This window comes from Juglans regia, chromosome 8 (genome assembly GCF_001411555.2).
Source record: "Juglans regia cultivar Chandler chromosome 8, Walnut 2.0, whole genome shotgun sequence".
Lineage (NCBI taxonomy): Eukaryota > Viridiplantae > Streptophyta > Magnoliopsida > Fagales > Juglandaceae > Juglans > Juglans regia.
In genome coordinates this window covers 18,101,653-18,123,803 of record NC_049908.1, presented here as the reverse complement: position 1 = coordinate 18,123,803, position 22,151 = coordinate 18,101,653, and the positions used below count along the sequence as shown (strand labels likewise).

The window sequence follows — 22,151 nt, the reverse complement described above, 5'->3', positions numbered from 1 at the left end:
CACACACTCAGTGACGCCAAAAATTTAACGTGGTTCAGCAATTGCCTACATCAACAGAAAAGAGCTTCACTAATAAATAGTGGAATACAAGAAAATATTATAGAGGAGGAGGATTACACTCCACTCAACTCAACTCTTCTTTTCCTCTCAGAGCTCTCCTGACTCTCTCTCTTTTCTTTTCTTCCTTGGGTGTATCTAAGGCCCTCGCTAGGAGCCTCAATTTATAGGCGAACATATATCGCCTCACCTGTGTGAATGCATTTAATTTGCATTCAATTTGTAACTGCAAATGCAGTTACCTGCAGAGCGCTGAACAGCTATTGTTGACTGCTTGCCTGGGCATGGATTTCAACATTAACCAGCTAGCACCCGATGCCAAACAAAACAAATTACACCGAACGCCATCTTCGCACCGTAGCATCACCAGCCTCATGCATGTTCATTTTTTCTCGACTAGCAGGACCTCCATAAGCCAACCACCATAGCCTACTGTCTAGCAGCCACTTCTCCTAGTGTCAACCACATTACCACCGTGATCAAGCCACGCTGTCCCAATTCCACCACAGCCTGGTTTCCCTTTCACTCAGAGACAAATAATTTTTTCTCCACCACACGGCTCCTGCATCACCAGCCCACACACACAGACTCCACCTCACGGCACAACAACTCCGAGCATCAGGACAAGACTTCCCTCACACGGCAGAAGCCACCGACGCCACCACCCCTCCCCCATCTCACAGGAAACCCAACGGTTTATCCCTTGTTTTAGCTCCCGAAAACAGAGTACTGTCCCTATTGGAATACCACAGACCAACACCCTCTCAGCCACCTTGATCCTCTGAGTGCCACCCAAGTTGCTCAGCTGCTATCACTGCTGCTCTCTGTCGTTGACGAAAGGGTCCCCTTAATGCCTTGGTAAGTCATTGCCACCTCTCTCTCTCTCTCTCTCTCTCTCTCTCTCTCTCGGTATTAACTTCTTCCTCATGCCATGATTACTCTCTCTCCATTCTCTCATCTTTCTCTCAGTGCACTACCGTCTGGACAACCACCTTCCACTCGCCCAGCCCGTCGCCCCTTGCCCCTCCACACATATCTCGGTTTTAGTTGTAAGTCCATGCCGCTACACTTCAATTCATTTGTTTTTCATGTTTGTTGACTTAAAGAGTTATATATATGAAAAAGTATTGCCATCAGCCCACTGTTTGAGATAATCCAAAACACACCATAGTAAAATGACCAAAAACACCCCCAAGACCTCCCGAGATGGCGACTGCCGAGGTGTCTTCGACTGTCGAGATGGCGGCCGACGGTGCATATTTGGCCATGAGGGAGAGAGGACTCGTGAGGGAGAGGGCATGTGAGGGAGAGAGAAACGGTCGGTGTGGGCAGTTGGTGTGGGCTGGGGAAGGAGGGTATGGCCGAGGGGAGGACGTCCGGCATGCTCATGGGGAGGAGGCACGCGGCTGTAGGTGGCGGAATGTAAGCCGCAACGTGGGTGCATGGGGTTGGGCTACGGACGTGTGTGTGGAGGAGCTACGGGCCTCGGGCTGGGGGAGGAGGACAGGCTTGGTGGTGGTGGTCGGTGGCTGTGGTGGGAGGCTGAATCGGCAGTGGTGGCGGATCTGGCTGCGACGGAACACGGGTGAGAAGAGAGAAACTGGAAGGAGAGGGGGAAAAGGGTTTTCAGGAAAAAAAGAAGAAAAAAGAAGAAGAAGAGGGTGGTTAAATCGTGACACGCAAGGTGTGCTACGGATCAGCCGTGAACAGGGGCTGATCCGCAACATAACTCTATATATATATGGGTAATTCTGTAACCTAATAGTATAGGAGTTATTACCGTTATGCCCTTTGATCTTGTTTTCAATTGATTAAGTATTACAGAAGCTATTGCATAGTTGGTCTACTAAATAAATAAAATTACATTATTACCTTTGAGTTACAAGTTGTATTCTTGTGTTTTAAAGTTTTAATATGTATTTGTAAACTCTAAGTTTTCTATGTTTACATAAATATTATTTTGGTAAGTTAATTTTATTTGAAGTAAAGTTTTCTTTCAATAGTAAGTGATAATGTAGTAATTTTATTATGTTCTAGTTTATTAAATAAGTTAGAGTTTAATACTTATTTAGTTGGAATTTGGGAAGTGTTAATATTTTGGGATTTCATGAATTTAGGTTTTTGAGGAATTAAAATAAGTTATTTTAGCATCTTAGGCTTAAATATCGAAATACGTGGATTGAGAATTTATGGAAGTTACGTGACTATTTTATAGGTGACGATTAATATTCGTCCATCACTGTTGTGGAAAAATTCTGAAAAGTTAAGAAGTTCAGGTAAGCAGGGTTCCTGTACTACACTTTGCATAAAATAAAATAATCTGAGGTTGATTTTGGAAAATATGCATGTTTTATTATGAAAAGAAATTTTGGAAACAACCTCAGTTATTTGTTCTGCGTTACTCATGAAATTCTATATAAGAAGAAATTATTTTCTATCATGACTAGTATAGACATGAGCTTATTTTGACATTTTGTTTCTGAACTGTGTAAAAGAGAGCGAATATGAAATTTTGAGCATAAATTATGTTTTTGTGATCTGATTCTGTTCTATTCTGAAAATGTTCTATACTCTGATATGATATGATGTGATTTCTGAAAACCTCTGGCATAACATTCTATTTCTGTTCTATTCTGACCTTACCACGGGTGTAAAACTGTGGCATCTGTTTGGGTTGGTAATAGCTTCTCTGTTTCTGGTGCACCTGCTTTGAAAACAAAGTGGTTTTCTGCGTGGTCTTTTCTATGTGCACACTCGGGGCTCCGAGATTAATAAGTGGAAGATTCACATTCTGTTTTTGCTCGGTTGGCCGTCGGGGTTTGCATAACCCTACCATGGGGGTTAAACATGTAATTCTGTTATGATGTTTCAGTTATGTTGTGCCAAAATAATTTTGATTATAGATATTTCTGAACTTTCACTCTGATATTTTTGATAACATGTTCTGATTCTGCATTTTAAAAATAAAAATATTTTGTTCTGCATTATGAACTCTGTAAATGCTCATGTTTGCATACTAGTATATGTTCTCTGCTTACTGAATTGTTGATAACTCACCTTTTATCTCCATAATATTTTTCAGATAATTTTGATGCATCAGCTGAAAGTCAAGAATAGAGAGTGCTAGTAAGTTTTGTTGATCATTGAAGATTGAGTGCCTGAGGGTACAAGGATTTTTTTGGAGAGTCTGTTTGGTAATGTTGATATTTTATGTTGCTTTGGTATTTAGAGTCATGGATATTTCTAAGTATTTATGAAAATGTTAATGTATATTATTGAGGTACTTTTGTTATATCCTTATGTGAGAACATGGATAATTGTGTTGAACAAATATGTTTATATTTTATGAAGACTGGGTTATTTTTTTAAAAGTATTTTTGGAGATGTTAATGTTAATGTATATTATTTTAGTTAACTCTCCGGACCCACGAGGATGAGGCATTACAAATTAAGTTGTCCCTTTCCTGAACAACTCACTCTGCCTGGTTTAGACGAGTGGCAAGGTCGTCCCGCTCTTCCCCCGATTGCTACCACCTCTTGACGATAGTGGTTAGGATCCACAGCTGAAGTCCCCAACTCCTTTCGAAGTGAAGCTACCTGGGCACAAAGAGTAACCAACTCGCCATCAGATGAATGGTAACGAGCCTCAAGCTGAGCCAACTCCTCGGCCAATTGGTTCTTCTCGTCCTCCAGACGTATCCATTCATCTGCCAAGTCAGCAGCAAGGTGATCAACTCCCTAAAAAAAAAGAGGGAAAAGAGAGAGAAAGAGAAGAGGAAAACGAGCAATACTGGCGCAAAGACACTGCGAAGCTGTTGGACAAAAGCATTGATGGCCTCTGCTCGACGAGTGTGTAGGGATGCCGAGGAAATTAATGGGTGAGAGTTAGAGGAACTTCTCAAGTTGAAGGCATGTGAGGATGTGGTAATAAGATCCTCCTGAGGAAGAGCAACTTCAGTCGGAATAAACGATGGAGCACCGACAAGTGGGTTAGCAGGAGGACTCGAGCAATTTTGGGACCCCTCCATCTCGCTAGTTTCATCCTGGTGAGGCATAGCCTGATCATTCCCAAGATTCTCCTCAGGATCTCCCAAAGATGGTTCACCACTTCCCGAAGGAGAAATACTGAACAGTGATGAAGGGATTGAAACTCTGCTGCCACAGACATAGGAGAGGGCTGGAAACACGAAGGGCAAGTTAGGAGTAACCCCACCCGAAGTCGTCAAAGCAAGAGGAGAGCTAGAAGGTATAGCTAATTCTTCAGCATTCCTTTCCTCGCCCTCCTCCAACCGAGGAAGTTCCAAAGAAACAATAGAGGGCACACAAACTATTGGCGAGGACAAAATTAGTAGAGGCATATAAGCCTCAAAGGGTGTGAAGCTTGTAGAAGTGGAAGGAGGCACTGTAAGAAGATCTGAATTCAAAATAAGAATGTCCTCTTCCACTGGAGTGTCGTTACCTTGCTGTGGCAATTCTTCAGCTGGAGCCGTCGAAGGGTGAGCAGCAGCTTTGTCAGCTGCCTCTACGGTAATTAGCTCTTCTTGATCTTCCTCGGCCAAAGACATGACATCAGCCAGAGAAAGAGGTGGTGAATCCACAGAGGCGATCATAACACTTAGTCCCTCCAGAGAAACGCCAACTTGGCACTCCCACCTTCCTGGGAGATGGTTTTACTCGGCAACTCCCGAGTAGAGCTCAACTTCACATCATCAATGGCCGGAAGTGATGCCCCACTATTTTTTTTAAGGGGGACACCAATTTTGCACCTTTGCCCAATGACAAGGGAGGTAAAGAACCACCTCTAGATGAAACAGACTCATCCGAATGAGGCGAGATACGAGCCTTTTTAACATTTTTATGTTTTCTCCCACCCTCGCTAGGATGTTTCTTCTTTCTCAAATCACCTGCCAGCGGAGGAGCACCCAAAAACTCACGCCTCAAAATGTGGGTTCGGCTGGGGACCATTAGGAACTTCTCAATATTACTCGGGGACAAAAGCACATCTGAGAGATGCAATTTGGGATGAGCCTGAGCCCAAGACTCCACTAGCCTAACACGGGCCTCCTCATGGGGGGAAAGAATCACTTAATAATCATCCTCATTGGGGAACAAGGGACCATCATGCCTTTATGGAAAACTCCTTAGTATCGGCTTCATCGGAGGGGAATTCCCAACCAGAGCTAGTCACAAAGACAATTTTGTTAGTCTAGTTCTTCACATGCGAGTACTTACACTCTAAATCAACCAAGGCTCGACGGGCCCTAAAGCAGCAAATATTCCTATCCAAACGTCTAAAACCGTGAATGGAGAAAAATTCACGGGCAGTCAAGTCAGGGTATTCGTTGCCCACAGGTTCCAGGACCAGTTACCACAAAACACAACAGGCCAGCAAATTCCTCTAAGCATTGGGCACCAACTAAGCAGGAGCAAGTCCTAAGATGTCCAACACATCGCGAACTGGACGAACGAAGGGCAATCGAAGCCCCATGTTGAACATAGCAAAATAGAGGGCAATAGAAACAACCATACCTTTGGCATTGATGGCTTTCTGATTAGAGGCTGGAACTTTCAAATCAACAGAATCAAGAATGTTGGAATTGTTTTGGGCATTTTCCAGTTCGCGCGAAGTAATGGTTGAAGACCAGTGAGAGCCCACAAAAATGGAAGTCGGTGGAGCAACAACAATTCGGGGGAGGGAGTCGCGGGGTAGAGAAGAGTCCGGAGCAGCTATTGCCTTACCCTCTGAAGAGGAGGAAGCCATGGAAAATTGAAAGAAGTCACAAGAAAGGAAAAGAGGAATGCAAAAACTGGGAGGAGGGAAGTGCAAGAACTTGGAAAGAAGAAGAAGACAAAAAATGTAAATAAGACAGAAAACCAAAAGAGGAGGGAAAACGAGCATTAAATAGGAAAAGACTGAGCACTAAAGAGGTGATGGTTGATGTGCACATGGAGAAGAAAGGAAACGAAGTTCTGACATGCCTCGAAGAAAGAAACGACACTTGGAATAAAGTCTCATCATGCCATGCGCAATGAGACTTCACGGGGTAACTTGAGAGGGCATCCCGACCGGTTTGCCCCTAAGGTGGACCTAGGGCCCTACTTGTGACCAAAGTCTACATCATTATCAAATAGACCGGCCCAATACCGTGGGAACCCAGCCCATAGCCAATACTGACTAGATAACTATCTAGTCGGTGACAGAAGATAAAAGAGGTTATTATTCAAATTTGTTAAAAGGTGAATCCTCATCTCTAAATTTGAATTCAAATAAATGATAACCATTATATGATAAGGGAAATAAAGACAACTCATGGAGCTCTATATCAAGAGAAAGACCCAGGTAAGTAAGGGAATCGAATGTTTTTGTGATGATTAGCTAAATAAATTACTGACTTAGGCATCGGAGGTGTCCCCTCGGACCCACCAGCTTTCTACTCTTTGGTTGCAAGTGATCGTAGGGTGGTGGCGTTGAAACACGTCCACAACAGTATGGAACTTATTTTCAATGCTTGGTGCATTGCCAAGGATGAATCTACTGGGAAAATATGGAATATATAAAAGATATATGTGCATATGCTTTGTAAGCTAGACAATAAAATAAAATAACAAAAATAATTTAGCAAAAGATAACCCAATGTCGAGGCATGTTGTGATGAACGCTTTCCTTAGACTAGATTTTGTTCCCTCAACTTTTAACTTACACTAAGCTTCTTGACAGTCTACAATAAAGATACAATAAAGTTGGTTTCTGTGAATCTCCTTGCAATGCATACAAAATAAGATCTTCCAACCTAATATATCTATTTAATTATATAAAAACCAAGTTTTCAATTAATGACTTGGCATTCAACTCGCACCATTCGACTTAACTACGAAACCGAGTTTCATTTGTATACCTTGCAAACCAACAAACCATTGAATGCAAAGTCAAGCAGTGGTTTGCAAAGTCACAAAATGTGCAATGGTTTCAAAACAAATGGTCAAGTGGTGCGATGATACAAATCAGAACTTGACGTCAACTCCTCATTGTCACTTCTGCTGTCCCCTCAAAAGTTGCTTAAAGAAACCATCATTTTCAGAAGGAAAAATCTGGGTGCAGTCCAAAACATGGCTTCCCCACGCACGATTAAATAAAACGGTGAGTTTTAATGAATTTAAACGCTGCTGTTTAAATCTTGCCCCAAATCCATATTAGGTCTCGTCTCCCCCAAACACTTGATGGGTTTGCTCCTTTGTGAATCCCACATCGGTGGGAGAAAAAAGAGAAGGAGGCCCCATGGCCTATAAAAGGGAGGCTTAGCCTCTTAGTTAGGTACACCAAATCATAAGCTTATTTAGTAACTTGTGACTCTAATAAAATTCCTCTTTTAATTTTTCTTGTAAAAAGGAAAGAGGTGAGAGTTAAAGTTTTACTAGTGGGGAAGCTTTGTGGGTGTCATTTGGAGTGAGGAGAAAAATTGTGTGATTGTAATAATTTTTCACATAGTGTATTTTCTTCTCTGGGTCTGGTGGTTTTTTCTCCTATTTTGGGAGTTTCCACGTAAATTCTTGTGTTGTTATTATTTCTCTGTTTTTCTTCATATTTTACCAAAGGGTGGATCCTAGGGGGTGAATTTAAGAGGTTTAAATTCCCAACAAGTGGTATCAGAGCCACTAGGTTCTTTTTGGTGGGTGGAGCTTTGGTGTGGTAGTGTGGATACGTACAGTCTAAGAAGGTTCTGTCTAGGAGATTGGTATTTAAGTGGTCCAGTGTGACCCTCCAATCTTTCCTGGGAACCTTGAAGTTCTGTCTAGAAAAGAATAATCTTTTCTGGGAACTTACTTAGTGAGTACCATTCATTTCTACGGTAAAATTCATCGAGGCAATGTCAGGAAGTAAGGTTTCAAATTCTATCAGATATGAGGTGGAGAAATTTGATGGGAGAATCAATTTTGGCTTGTGGCAAGTTCAAGTCAAGGATGTTTTGATTCAATCAGGATTACACAAGGCATTGAACCCCTGAAGTCAGCAGTGATACTAGCGTGACTGATGAAACAAAGAGCAGATCTGTAATGAGCGATGAAGATTGGGAAGATCTGGATTTGAGAGCAGCAAGTGCGATACGTCTGTGCTTGGCCAAGAATGTTCTTGCAAATATACATGGAATATCTACGGCAAAGGAACTCTGGGAAAAGCTAGAAGAGTTGTATCAGACAAAGGGCGTCTCAAATCGGGTGTACCTAAAGGAGCAGTTTCATACACTGCATATGAGTGAAGGTACGACTATTTCAGATCATTTAAGTGTTCTCAATGGTATTGTCTCTGAGCTAGAATCTATTGGAGTTAAAATTGATGATGAGGATCAAGCCTTGAGGCTCATCTGGTCTCTTCCATCTTCCTATGAGCATATGAAGCCTATTTTGATACATGGGAAGGAGAAAATAATTTTTTCAGAGGTTACCAGTAAACTCTTTTCTGAAGAGAGAAGACTAGGTGGTGGAAGAAATGGTCCACCTGTGAACTTAGCAGTGGTAGTAGCTGGTAATGGGAAGAAGAAGAACTCCATGAAGATGAAAGTAGTTTGCTGGGGGTGTGGACAATCTGGGCACGTCAAGAAAAATTGTCCAAGAGGTGGAGCAGGTTCGGCAAGTGGCTCCAAGTCAGTAAATGGAGATACTGATAATGAAACTAACGTTGTGTCCCTCTCCATGGAAGACGATGTCTGTTAAAGGGACATGTACATCCTCATGGCATGCCATTAATTCCCAAAGTTGTCATGATAGAGGATGTGTTAATGTTAGCTGGTCCACAAATTTGCACACAAGCATTGGTTTGGCATTAATGTAGGGTGTGTGGTGGAAATTTATGTCGATGGCTGATGAACTTCCAGAAAAGCCAAACGTGGAAGTTGCACCATAATTTTTCAGCAAGGTTATTTTCGACATGTGCCGAAATTGAAATGCTTGGAATTGGTTTATTCTGAGTGGGTATGCTTTTATGGTGGAGTATGATAGCAGAAGCTATGAAGATCTTCATTGCGGTGGAGCGTGGCTGTGGGATCAGCCAAAGTCGCAAGGTGGAGATTGATGGGTTTGCTCCTTTGTGAATCCCACATCGGTGGGAGAAAAAAGAGAAGGAGGCCCCATGGCCTATAAAAGGGAGGCTTAGCCTCTTAGTTAGGTACACCAAATCATAAGCTTATTTAGTAACTTGTGACTCTAATAAAATTCCTCTTTTAATTTTTCTTGTAAAAAGGAAAGAGGTGAGAGTTAAAGTTTTACTAGTGGGGAAGCTTTGTGGGTGTCATTTGGAGTGAGGAGAAAAATTGTGTGATTGTAATAATTTTTCACATAGTGTATTTTCTTCTCTGGGTCTGGTGGTTTTTTCTCCTATTTTGGGAGTTTCCACGTAAATTCTTGTGTTGTTATTATTTCTCTGTTTTTCTTCATATTTTACCAAAGGGTGGATCCTAGGGGGTGAATTTAAGAGGTTTAAATTCCCAACAACACTCCCCCCCTCCCTCCCAAAGAGCTGACCCTCCCTCACTGCTAGAAGGTATGCTCTCTCTCTCTCTCTCTCTCTCTCTCTCTCTCTCTCTCTTGTTTTCTTTAAGCTTAGTATGTTTGTATGAATTAACTCTCTATCCTAATGTCGAAATCTATAGCATTGATGAAAGCGATGGGGCTCTCTCTCTCTCTCAAATATGATATTTCTTCTTTCTGATTTTGATTTCGGAGGGTAAATTTTGTCGTTAAAATCCTTTTTGTATTTGATTTTGATTTTGATTTCAGAGGGTATTTTTTCTTGAGGATTTTGATTTCATAGGGTATTTCTTCTCGAGGGTTTTGATTTTGATTTCTCGTTAAATTTTCTCCCATTTGGTATTTTCATGTTAAAATCATTTTCTCTCCCATCTAGTATTGTAACGTTAAACTCCAGGTGTATGAAGATCTTCACTGCCTTTTGAGAGAACCGGGTGGCCCTTGAAAGTGTGATGGCACTTGTTTTCCGTTGAAGGCATATAAAAATTCTGAATTGCTTTTTCATTGAGTTGCTTCTGTTCCGTTTTGGCTGTCTAATTTATTTTCATATGTTGCCCAGCAAAGATTCCTTTCTCCATGTTTATATTCTCTGCTTGTCATATTGCAAATATTCATAGTGAGGTAATGATTATTTCTTCCAAGTTATCCAGCAATGATTATTATTTCACTTTATGTCTCTAGCTTGTCTTCAATTTATTTCAATGATTATTTCACTTTATGTTTTTGTGATATAATTTTAAATATTGCTTCACTTCTAGTATCTTTCTATCATGTTCATAAATGGCATAACATTATGCTCGTGTGCTAGCTTCTAATATTTATTCTTGTATGCAGGCATCGGTGGAGCACAATGCAAGGGAACTGAAGCATTATATTGAGGCCCTTTACTGGGGTTGATGTTGTGGTTGCATTGTTAGTTTACTGGTCTAATTTAAAACAATGAAATTTCTGCGTTGGGTCTGGTGCAGAGTCCCTATGGTGGCATCCCTTTAGCTTCTGTTACTCTTGGTGAAGGCCAGATTGTTGACAGAGAAACCTAGATGATCATGGAATCTTTGATTTGCGAGCTTCAATTTTAATCTCATTTTGGTTATTAGGATCAAGATCAAATGACAATTAATGTTGTTAATGTTGTGTTGGGGACTTAGCTCCTTTGCCAAGTTTGTAACTGTTGTAGTTAGACTGGTCACTTGTAAGTGTTGTTGCAAGTGTTGTAAGTATCTAATATCACTTTATGTGCTACATTGTACCATTGTACCATACTTGTGAGTTTACAATAAATTTTCTGCTTTTGTGGTTTTATTTATATAGCAATGTACTGTCCAACAACCATACTTTATAAGCAAATTTTTTGCGTGCAGTAATATTAAAAACTGCACTTCATTCCTAAAGTAGCATCTTTGAGAATACATCAAAAACTTGAAACCAACATAGAGTAACAACTCTCAAAATACATTATCACAAACTCAAAACCAACACTGAGTAGCAACTCTCAAACTACATTATCAAAAACGCAAAAATTCAAAACATCAATTCGTGGAAGGGTTCGCCAACTGAGTAAGCTGATCATGATGTTGATGATCTATCTGTAACACCTCATCCATCTGTAAAAATCACCAAACTCTAAATTAACAACCACAAAAATAATCGCAATATTTAAAAAAAAAACATGTACTTACTTAAAAATTGCATACCTGTGAAATGACACTTTGTTGTGAGCCAGTCACTAACACAATCTCTATAAAATGTGTATGGCCACTCGTGATGTTGTCATTTTCCGTTTGTTTCTTTGTCTACAATTCCATATATATGTATATATTTTCTTAAAAATCAAATTAAAAATTCAACATATTAAATACAAATGAGAAATACTATTGAAGAGAGAGAGAGAGAGAGAGAGAGAGAGAGAATAATGGAATACATTTCTTCTTTTGCTATTGTCACGGGCATCGAATTGGTTATTTTTAGTACGTCGCTTTTTCATAATCTTCTCAATTGGTTGTGCTCTTCTCTTCGATGGAGGTCTCCCTTTACCTCTAACAACTCGAGGACTCAAAACTTTTTTTGAACTTCCAACCTCAACATCATGTCCCTTAGTACTCATTTGCGCAAGTGTGGGTTGGGTCTTTGTTTTTATATATTGCAAATTCATTACTCGTAACTTTTGTGCCATATCTATTGCATTATCATCACATTCTGCTGCATTTGTAGCTACTTCGTAACATAACTTAATCAACATAGAGTACCTGCTAGCAGCTGGTTTACCACTCAAATCATCATAACTACTCCAAATGAGAGCATACTGACGTTTAATGTCCTTCCTCCATCTGTCCATAATGTATTTTGAAGGCAACACTTGGACATCCTGCACTGAGAAAATTGCAAGAATATGCCTACATAAAATGCCTCTCATCTCAAATAGGCTACACATGCACTTTGCCTCACATTCATTTTCATTGAAGTATACTTGATATGTAACCCGCTTAATAAAGTCCTCGACTTGCAGTTGGTCATTAACTTAATATGTCGAAATTGCCCCTCTGTTTTGATGAAAATACAATGTGAATAGATAATCCCTAGGATTTGGGACTGTACTTCCTTAAACTTAGAGTTAGTATACAATTCTTGAATTTGCTTCTCCACAGGTAAATGGGTTATACATGGGATTGTGCAGTTCCATGAATGAAAGTCTGCTGCTATCTCATTCTCTACTTTCTTCCTCAGTGCATTATCAAACTGATCAACAAACTCTTTCAACATTGTCCCCGAATGCACAAATCCATCAAAGAATGCATTCATACTTTCACTCCTTTGAGTTGTGCTCATCCCAGCCCAAAATGTATATTTTAGATATACAGGAATCCAATGCATTTGCTCACTATACAGACTTTGAAGCCATACATGGTTGTGCAAGTTGTAAGTATTAAGAAACACCTCCCAAGAAGCCTCTAACTCGTCGGGAGTCTGACAATCATAAACACATTTGTGCAGGGCAGTCTTCAAACCATAGTTGTATTGGGAATGTGAACCCAACTTCTCAAGTAATTTTCGCATAATATGCCACAAACAGTATCTGTGTTGGGTGTTTGGAAAAACTATTTCAATAGTATTTTTCATGGCCCTGTCTTGATCAGTGATGATAACTTTTGGCTCTCTCCCATCCATGCATTTCAACCAAGTTTCAAATAACCAAACAAACGTTTCAGTATTTTTACATGATATCAAACCTGCGTCCAACAATATGGATTGTCCATAATGATTAACACTAACAAAATGAGCAAATGGCATACCTTATCGATTTGTTAGGTACGTTGTATCAAAATTCACAACGTCCCCAAAATACCCATATGTTGCTCTGCTCTGTGCATCAGTCCGAAAAATATTTTTTAATTTTCCATCGTCATCTAAATCCATCAATGAGTAAAAACCCTCATTCTTATATTGCATTCTCACGAAATAATCTCTCAATGCTACAACACCTCCTTTGCCAAGTCTAAGGTGACGGGCTTTGTCAATATAATTTCGTGCATCTTTCTCAATAAATGGTAGTTTATCGAATCCACCAGCCTCGACAACCAAGTCTAGTTGCCTCTTGACAAAATCATCAATAGCTCAATTACATCTAAAGAATCTTGCCTTTCTTGGACTTAAGCCATGGTTGTGTACATTTTCCACAGTATTTATGTGCAACAACTCACCAACCAAGACTGCATTAATTCTTGCCTTACATTCAGTCTTGGTTGTCAGACGTGGTTTAACGAGATTAATACTACAATTCCTTGCCTTCCCACCACTCGCACAACCAAATGTTATATATTTAACACTCTCATCTTGAGTCCTTCTACTTCGTTGAGTCATTATTCCAAATCCAGTTTGTTTCCCATATTTCTTATAGTACTTAATGAGTTCCACCTCAGTTTTAAAAACCATCCCAGTCGTTGGCTTTGAAACCTCCTCATCATCATTACAGCCCGACGTTGGCTCTAACATCCCCTCATCATCATTACATCCTGACGTTGGCTCTAATATCTCATCTTCAGCATTAGAGCCCGTTGTCGGTTCTAAAAGCTCATCTTCAGAAAACAACGATCGCCGAGTATATGTGGTGGGTTCAACCAGATTACTTTTGCCACTTTCTTCCATCTTGTTCATGACTAATAGATTAAAGCATGATTGTAAGACAACAACAAAACAACATACAGACCTAGCGAATTAAAGCAACAACGTTGCTAAGCAAATTAAAATAATAAGAACATGAGAATAAGGAAGAGCATGATTGCAAGAACAATAAATTAAAGTAACAATAATATTTTAGCATATAAAACAACAAGTGTAGCGGAATTGATTGTTTCCACAAAGAAAAAGGTAAAATGAAATGTGAAATGACTAAATTAGGAGCAAGAGAGCTTTCTGCACATTGATTGGGCACTCAAATGAATGGGAAAATAAAAAGTGAAGATACGTCCCTATCGAAATGGAAGTCAAAAGTTGTTTACATTGAGAAGTAAAAGGAAGGAATTAACTGATTCATACCCTTGGAAGGGCTTTAAAAGTTGAATCAAATAGGAGAACTTGTTGCTTTTGTCGCCTTTTTCTACCTTCAAAATTTTAAAATGCAAAATAAATATGATAGTTGGCCTAAAAGAAATAAAGTGAGGCTTTTCACATACCAGTGATACCACAGAATCTCATAGAGGGATATTGTTGGAGGCCTTTCAATAAATTCAAAAGTGAAGGAGAATGGGACGAAAATGGTAGAGGAGAGGGACGTCTATCGGGAGGGATATTGCTGGATTGGAGGAAATTTATTGAAAGGGGTAGTTTTGATATTTCACAACATAAATTTGAGATGAATTTACTAAAAGCCCAGTACTCCGTACGCAATCCACCAACGTAGACTGTACCGTACAGTCCCCTTTTCAGAATCATCATCATCTTTCTCCATCGACTTCCTGAAAAGCAACATGAATAAATGTACCATTCAGTCGGTTTTACTATCACACGCCATACGAAGGCTGATGTGGCAAACCCGATTTATTTACAATCTGGTCTGTGACTAAACCTCCATCTTCTCTCTTTCCCGGTGAATCTCTAAGAAAAAATTTCTCTTTTTCCGCAACGATTTCATTTTTCTCATCTAAGAACTACTCTCCGTGTAATCTTCTTTCTTATTACTTCTTTTGCTGCAATGAATTTCGATTTTGGAGATCGCCATGTTCAATAGGAAATAGACAAAAAATACAAAAGAAAAAAAACTCAAGCACAGCTATGATTTTCGGTACTTGATAAAAAAAAAAAAAAATCCAAACTTTATCCAATAAACAAGCACTGATCTGAAAGTCTATAACCATCCTTTTTCTTTAACCATGGATGCTTGAAAGAAAGTAACAGGGTATAAGAAAAATAGAAAAAAAAAAAAAAAAAATTTTAGGAATAAAAAGGAAAGTGAAAACATGTGTGAGTCGGTCATGGTGGGTTCGGTCGGTTGGAGCTTTCTCGTCAGAGATCCCAGACGGGGGGAGGAAAACCATTACCGACTCTGCTCTGATTTGGGTATGAAAGGGGTTAGTTGAGTTAAAAAATAAAAAAATCAAAATCAAATCATCAATTCGTGTGATGTACGTGAAAACGAGGCAGATGGGTAGCTTTACTCGGATGGTTGAGGCTATGGGTTGTATCGGGGACGAAACTTGCCTGAACGATGCGCTCACGAAGGTCGCTAAAGTACTTGAACATCGACGGGAGAGGAACCCGAAGCTAGCATTATGCTTCTATCCAACGGTCACAATGAAAGGTCACAGAGACAGAGGTATGGATGGGCCTACAAAGGCTTACTTGAGTGACGAAGGCAGCCGACAACGGCGACGATGCACTACGGGGTGAAGGGGATTGAGCAATCTGCGAGAGAAAATTCTTGAGGGAGTCAAAAAATTGAAGTGGCACTGGGAGAGAATAACTTTGGGAGAAACTGAAAAGGAAACTGTTGGGGGTGGGGGCGGAAAAAGAAGAAAACTTATCTACATGGAAAAGAGATTCATACTGCCCCACAGTGGAAAAGGAAAAATGTTGCAGTTACCGGCGTTCAGGACGCATTACCCGTGGTCGACGAGGACGATTCCAACATCATTTCTGCTTCCCTCTCGGTGGCCCCAACCCCACAGCGAGGAGCTCCTTCTCGCCATGGAGGAGTCCGATTTCAATGAAAATGTAACTAACCCCTTTTTACTTAGGTTCCATCTAAAGCTTGATTTCCAACAAAAGTTTTAATCTTTCGATCTCTTTGTGAGGTTGTAGTCAAACATTGCCTTCTGGGTTTTGAAAGATTTAACGGAAATTGCATTCTCATGTAACAGTTCGCAATTTTTTACGTCATTCTCAATATAAAGGATTAGAGGATTAGGTCCAATTACATTGGTACCATACGCTGGAGACAATGCTAATTATGATTTGGATTTGAAATTAATTTTTTATGTCACCTAAACCACTATCTGCACACAATCAAGTGTAAAAAGGCTTTAGTTTGAAGATCTGATCGTTAAGAGTTTTGTTTTGCGTGTGTGAGAGGCTTTGCAAACTTATAATCTGGTGAGTTTTGTTCACTGATCCAGTATTTAACAGGAATTCTTGATCCAGTTGGATATGCTTTTCTGAATTAAATGCATGAGATTTTATTGGTTTGTTTTTTTACATGTGAGACTTCATACGATTCAAAATATGATACTGTATGGGCTAGTTAAAAGTTTTGAACTTTGGATGTTTCATCAAATTGCTATAGCTGATTTCATAGTCTTAAACTAATGACGTATGCAAGTTATTTAATGTCGTAACTTAGTTGAACAAGCGGGAAGAGTGAAATCGACAATGTCTATGAATTGTCTCATCCAATTTATTCTGTGTTCCTTAAACATTTTTATAGGGATGGGTGAAATCTACCCCGGCTCTTGCTCTTTATGATTATTACTATCGTACACAATGTAAAATCAATTTACCAGATTAAAATGATGATCCGAACAAACATTATGAACTGTTGTGGTGAGGATGATTAGTTGGACTTGAGTAGTGTTAAAGGTTCATCTACAGTTGTATCTGTAGTTTTCTCCTACCGCAGAGTGCAGTAGCTGGGATATGTTTCGAAGAAAGCATATACCATTCCAGTTTCAGTCCATTTTTAGAAGATTGTAAAAGATGCCCTCTAATATAAATTGTTAGGAATGAGACTTCTCTATATGAAGTATTTTCTCAAAAAAAATTTTAAAGAAAGTTTCTGTAATGTTGAAATAGTCTTTAGATTTTATTTGACTTCATAGATGTTGGTAGAGTGGTGAAGTCTTGCACTTACAGAGTGGCAAGTGACAAGCCCTTTTCTCTAGATTTTTTATTGCCTTCCCTTGAACTATTTAGTTTCCATTGGATGGCATTTATATCCATCATACTCAGCATTTACAGTGGAGAAATTTGTTATTTTCTCTGTAAAAATTCAATTTTCATTCCCAAAACTCAAGTGCTGGCTGTACTAACACAGCTTCAGAAATGGTACAATGGTGCTTTTGCTCTGTTTCCTATATGCAGTTTGTGAAGGATAACCATAACCATTGTAGTTGGATATGATCCTTTATATCTGGATATTTAATTGGGTCATGATTAAACACATTCTGCACCTTTTAGTTTTAATCCATTTTTTCCCTTTTCATATTTACTACTTATTGGCTATTAATATGCATTAGCTTTTGTTGGTTAGGCAAATGTGAGTTTGAGAGTCTGGTGAGTAAATTATACTCTATGGCCTGTAATATAATTTGTTTTTTTCGTAGAATTGATGTGGACTTATATTTAATTTCATTTATCATTTGTTAAGGTGTTCAAGCATTTATCAATTGTTGAACAGTAGACTACTATATTTTACTTTACTAGAAATATAATGATTAAAATGTTTTATATATAGACATTTATTAACGATATTAACTTTATTTCAGGAAACTACTGTAGACATTGATCTTGATATCAACTCAAATACAAAGGAAGAGGATCATAAATCTTAGGCTACGTCATCCAAGAGGAGAAAAATCTAGAAAAAATATTAATTGAATAATCGTGTCTCATACTCTAATTATAAATATTTTACATTGTTTTAAATTGAACAACCATATATATATATATATAAATATTACATTTTTAATATTGTAAATTGACCATAAAATATTTATTGGTAAAGTGAACTCTTTCATATATGCATGTTCCATTTTATATATTGATATACATTTTATTAGTAGTTGTTGAACTATTTAGTTATAAAATTCAGTATAAATAACGGTCCGTGCATTGCGCGGATTATAGGCTCGTGGTTAAATATTCTGGAAAATATTCAATTTGGCCCAACCCCATAGGAGTCGATTGATTTTTTAGATATTCATTCCATCACCACCATCGCTACTCAAGGTATGAAACTTATTTTCAATGCTTGGTGCATAGCCGGATGAATCTGTTGGGAAAATATGGAATATATAAAACATATATGGCATATGCTTTGTAAACTAGACAATAAAATAAAATAAAATAAAATAATTTAGCAAATGATAACCCGATGTTGAGGTGTGTTGTGATGAACACTTTCCTTAAAGTAGATTATGTTCCTGAAATTTTAACTTGCACTAAACTTCTTGACAGTCTACTCTCAAGATACAACATCGGTTCCTGTTAATCTCCTTTTCGATGCATACAAAAGAAGATCCTCCAACCTAATATATAATAATCAACATCCAAAGAAAGAAAGATACAAAATGAAGGAGTAAAATTCGTGGGTGGCGGTTCCCTATCTATAAAGAATGAAATGACATTTGTGAAAAGTCTACAATTTTTTAATTTACAGTGAACACATTCAAAGGTTTCTAATTCACCAAAAGATGCAATCTCTCGTTTGGTGGTCAAGTGGTTAAGGCTCCTATCCCCAAGTGGAATGCATTGGTTCAAGTCACCATAGAACATTTGAAATTTGAAATTTGACCATTGAAGCAACACATTGAACAATGACAATAGTTCATATTATTTTTTACTTAACAATAGTTCAAGTCTAAAACTGACAATCCCCCACTTGATAAAAATATTTTGAAGACGATTTTAAAGAAATTTCTTTGGGCTAAGTATTATGCATCAATAGAGGTAGCTTGCAGTTTTAAACGTCTATCTTGTGTTAGAGTGTTTCCATCTAAAAATCCATCGTAAACCAAGTCTTAAACTAGAATCTTTTAACTCAGGCTTCTCTACACCATACACATAATACGACATATATTAGGATCATATCAAGGTGGTGCATAAAGGGCATGCACAGTATCATGGATTCATGAGCTCTCTAGGGAATATCCTAATTACCATAAACTGTGGCCCCGCAGTCACACTCACATAGGTGAGTCATCAAAAGGTACATGCAATTCAATAGCTCACCTTAGTCTTGGACTCATTCAAAGTATTTAGTTTTTCCTTTATTGTTACATTTGTACCTCTCACCCTGGGAATGGACGAATTAATAATATTTTAATAATGCTTTTTAATCACCCAAGTAGCTTGTTCTTCCCATTGAACTTTCTTCTTGAGATCTCTAGTCAGTTAGGTTTTAATAGTGACCTAATTAATTGGCTTTAGTCCCATCTCCCTTGATGCATGTATAATCTTCGATTGTATCAGTCTTTTCGTTAATGCATCTACAAGGTTATCTTCTAACTTTACATATTCTAGAGTCTAATATCCATTTTTTTTTATCAAGTATCTTATAGTAGAATGTTTGATACTCATATGTCTCTTTTTATGATTAAAATGTTTATTATTACAAACACTAATCACAAAGAACAAAAATAGTTGGCATTGGCTTTTTAACTAGTACAATTTCTGTCAATAAATTCTTAAGCTACTCTACCTCATATTCAAAAGTATCCAAGGCTATTAATTCCCATAGTAGACCGTTAAATCACAATTTGCTTGGAAGATCTCCAAGCCACAATTGCTCTTCCAAGAGTGAAAATATATGTACTCATTCCTTTACTGTCTATTGCGTCAATTATCCAACTAGCATATTGCATGCTTATAATACAATGAGATACCTAAAATAATGGATACCATATGTCATGATTCCTCTCAAATATCTAAAAATTCTATCCAATGCCTTCATATGAGAATCATTAGGTCTACCTGTGAATCTGCCAAGTCTACTTATAACATATGAAATATTAGGTCTAGTAGAGTTAACAATGTACAACAACATACTAATAATCTGAGAATATCTCAGTTGTGACACAGTATTTCCAAGATTTTTACTTAAATGCAAACAAAGATCAAGAGGGGAGTACTAATAGGTTTGCATTCGAATCTATCAAGCTTCTTAAGAATATTTTCAATATAATGAGATTGATTTATGCTATTACTATCACGATATCTTATTAATTTAATACCAAGAATGCTTCTCCGATGTCTTTAATGTCAAAATTCTTAGATAAAAGATTTGTAACATCAATAATAAATTTCTATTGGAACCAAAGATAAGAATATCATTAACGTAAAGATATAGCATTACACATGCACCATCAACTATTTTAGAGTATAAACACTTACTGCATTCATTTATCTTAAGATCATAAGATAAAATTATTTCATCAATTTTTTTGTACCATTGTTTAAGGGCTTGCTTTAAATCAAAAAAAGATTTAATAAGTTTAGAAAATTTTCTTTCCTGTCTTGGAACCATAAAACCCTCTAGTTGATCCATGTATCTCTTCTTCAAGATTGCAATTAAGAAAGGCGGTCTTTACATCCGTTTGGTGGATCACAAGTTTATGGATTGCAGTTAGAGCAATTAGAACATGAATTGTGGTTATGCTAGTAACTAGAGAATATGTATCAAAATAATTGATACCCTCTCTTTGCGAAGCCCTTTGCAGCTAGCCTAACTTTAAATTTATCAATAGTACCACTAGGTCTCAATTTCCTTTTAAAAATTCATTTACATCCCAGAAGAATATCACATAAATTTCAGGTGTCAATATCACTTACTTTTCTCTTGTTTTTCTCTCTATTCAGGCAAAAACACAAAGCTTTAGCTGCACTACATTCAAATTAAGAGCAAATCGCACAACAATCATGAAAACCAAGAGCTATTGGTTAGAACAGTGCAAACTGAGCCTCCTCTTCAAATTTTTCAAGTTGGTGAGTAATCTTTCTCTACTTATTTTCTTAATAGATATTAGGGGGTTGTGTTAATGGTTTAATGGAAGTATTTTCTGGAATAAGGAAGTCGATTATTGGTGTTAATGATGGCTCTAGGTTCCAGTTGGGAGCAATGTGTTTAGTGTTGTTAGTTTGGGCATAAGCTTGATAAAAATTGGGTTTTTATGACTTTAATGATGTATTCAGATCTTTGGTAAGCTGAGAAATGGAGTTTGTTGTGTGGTTCTTGTATGGGAATCAAGGTATTGGAGTTTATAATTGTAATACCCGAGTCCTACTACGTAGGTCCTTATGTCATTTTATTAATTCTTTAAGTTAAGTATTTTGAGATAAATATTTTTATCATTTTATTATTTTATTTTAAGATAAGTGTGCTTTTATTTTTATATGGGTTATTAAAATAATTCAAGGGCATGATTTTAAGACTTTACAATATTTTTCTCTTAAGCCCTCTAATTTTTTTTATCTATTCAAGAAATGGCCCAAGCTCTATCCATCATAGGATGGGTAGGCAAGTGAAATATATTCCCACACTTAAATCTCCGCCGTCCATCTCCCTGGCTTATGGGATAAGTTTTGACTAAAAGCCATTAAGTCTTTATCCCTTTGAATCCGTCGGCTTCTAAGGCAAGAAATGAGTTCTTTTTCCCTTACACCCATCGGCTTCTAATGTAAGAAAGAAGAAAAATCTCTCAAGCCCTATCTAAGTGAAACCCCCTCCCTCATTCACTCAAAAAGACCCTCTCGGTTTCCTCTAGCCCACACAACTCCTTTTCCTTCTTCAAGCCGATTTCTTCCCTTTCCCAAGCTTAAGATCCAAACGAAGTTCCTTCGAGGAGAGTGATTTTGGCAGTTGTGAATCATTAGATTTCCTCTTCCATTTCTCGTTTGATGTTTGTTTCTGAATCTTGAAAGGGAAGCCAAGTCAGGTAATGCTCTTATCCTCAAGATTTTTTGCGGATTGAAATCGTGCTAAGCAAACTCGTGCCATGTATTTGGGGTTTTTGAATTTATGTGATGGCCTATTGTTGTGTGGTAGTTTCTAGATTGATTTCTCATTTGTTTCCTCTAATATTTGTTCTAATTGGGTGGTAACCGAGTAGAGGAATGATAGCTTTTATGTGTTATGCTCTGTTTTATTTCTAGTCGTGTGTTTTTGCAAGGCATTTTGTTGTAGTCATTCCTTGTATTTTCTCGAGTTTAAGCCATGTTTTAATTATGTTAAGTCTTGTCTTTATGTGTTAAATTAATGGAGTTGAGGTTTATATTTTAGACATACTTTCTTCAAGGTTTATGGTCTAAGTAAGCTACTAAGAATTTTAATTAAACTAGTAAGCTTGCTATGGGAATTCTGAGTTGTC

General features: G+C 37.9%; 1 protein-coding gene across 1 annotated transcript; it reads right to left on the bottom strand.

Moving 5' to 3' along the window:
• Positions 1-12,870: 12,870 nt before the first annotated feature.
• Positions 12,871-13,731, bottom strand: LOC109000533 (protein FAR-RED ELONGATED HYPOCOTYL 3-like). Its single transcript, XM_035692793.1, has 2 exons — positions 13,282-13,731; positions 12,871-13,170 (listed from the first exon to the last, which is right to left on the bottom strand). The coding sequence occupies exons 1-2, from the start codon at positions 13,729-13,731 to the stop codon at positions 12,871-12,873; spliced, it is 750 nt and encodes a 249-aa protein (XP_035548686.1).
• Positions 13,732-22,151: the final 8,420 nt, after the last annotated feature.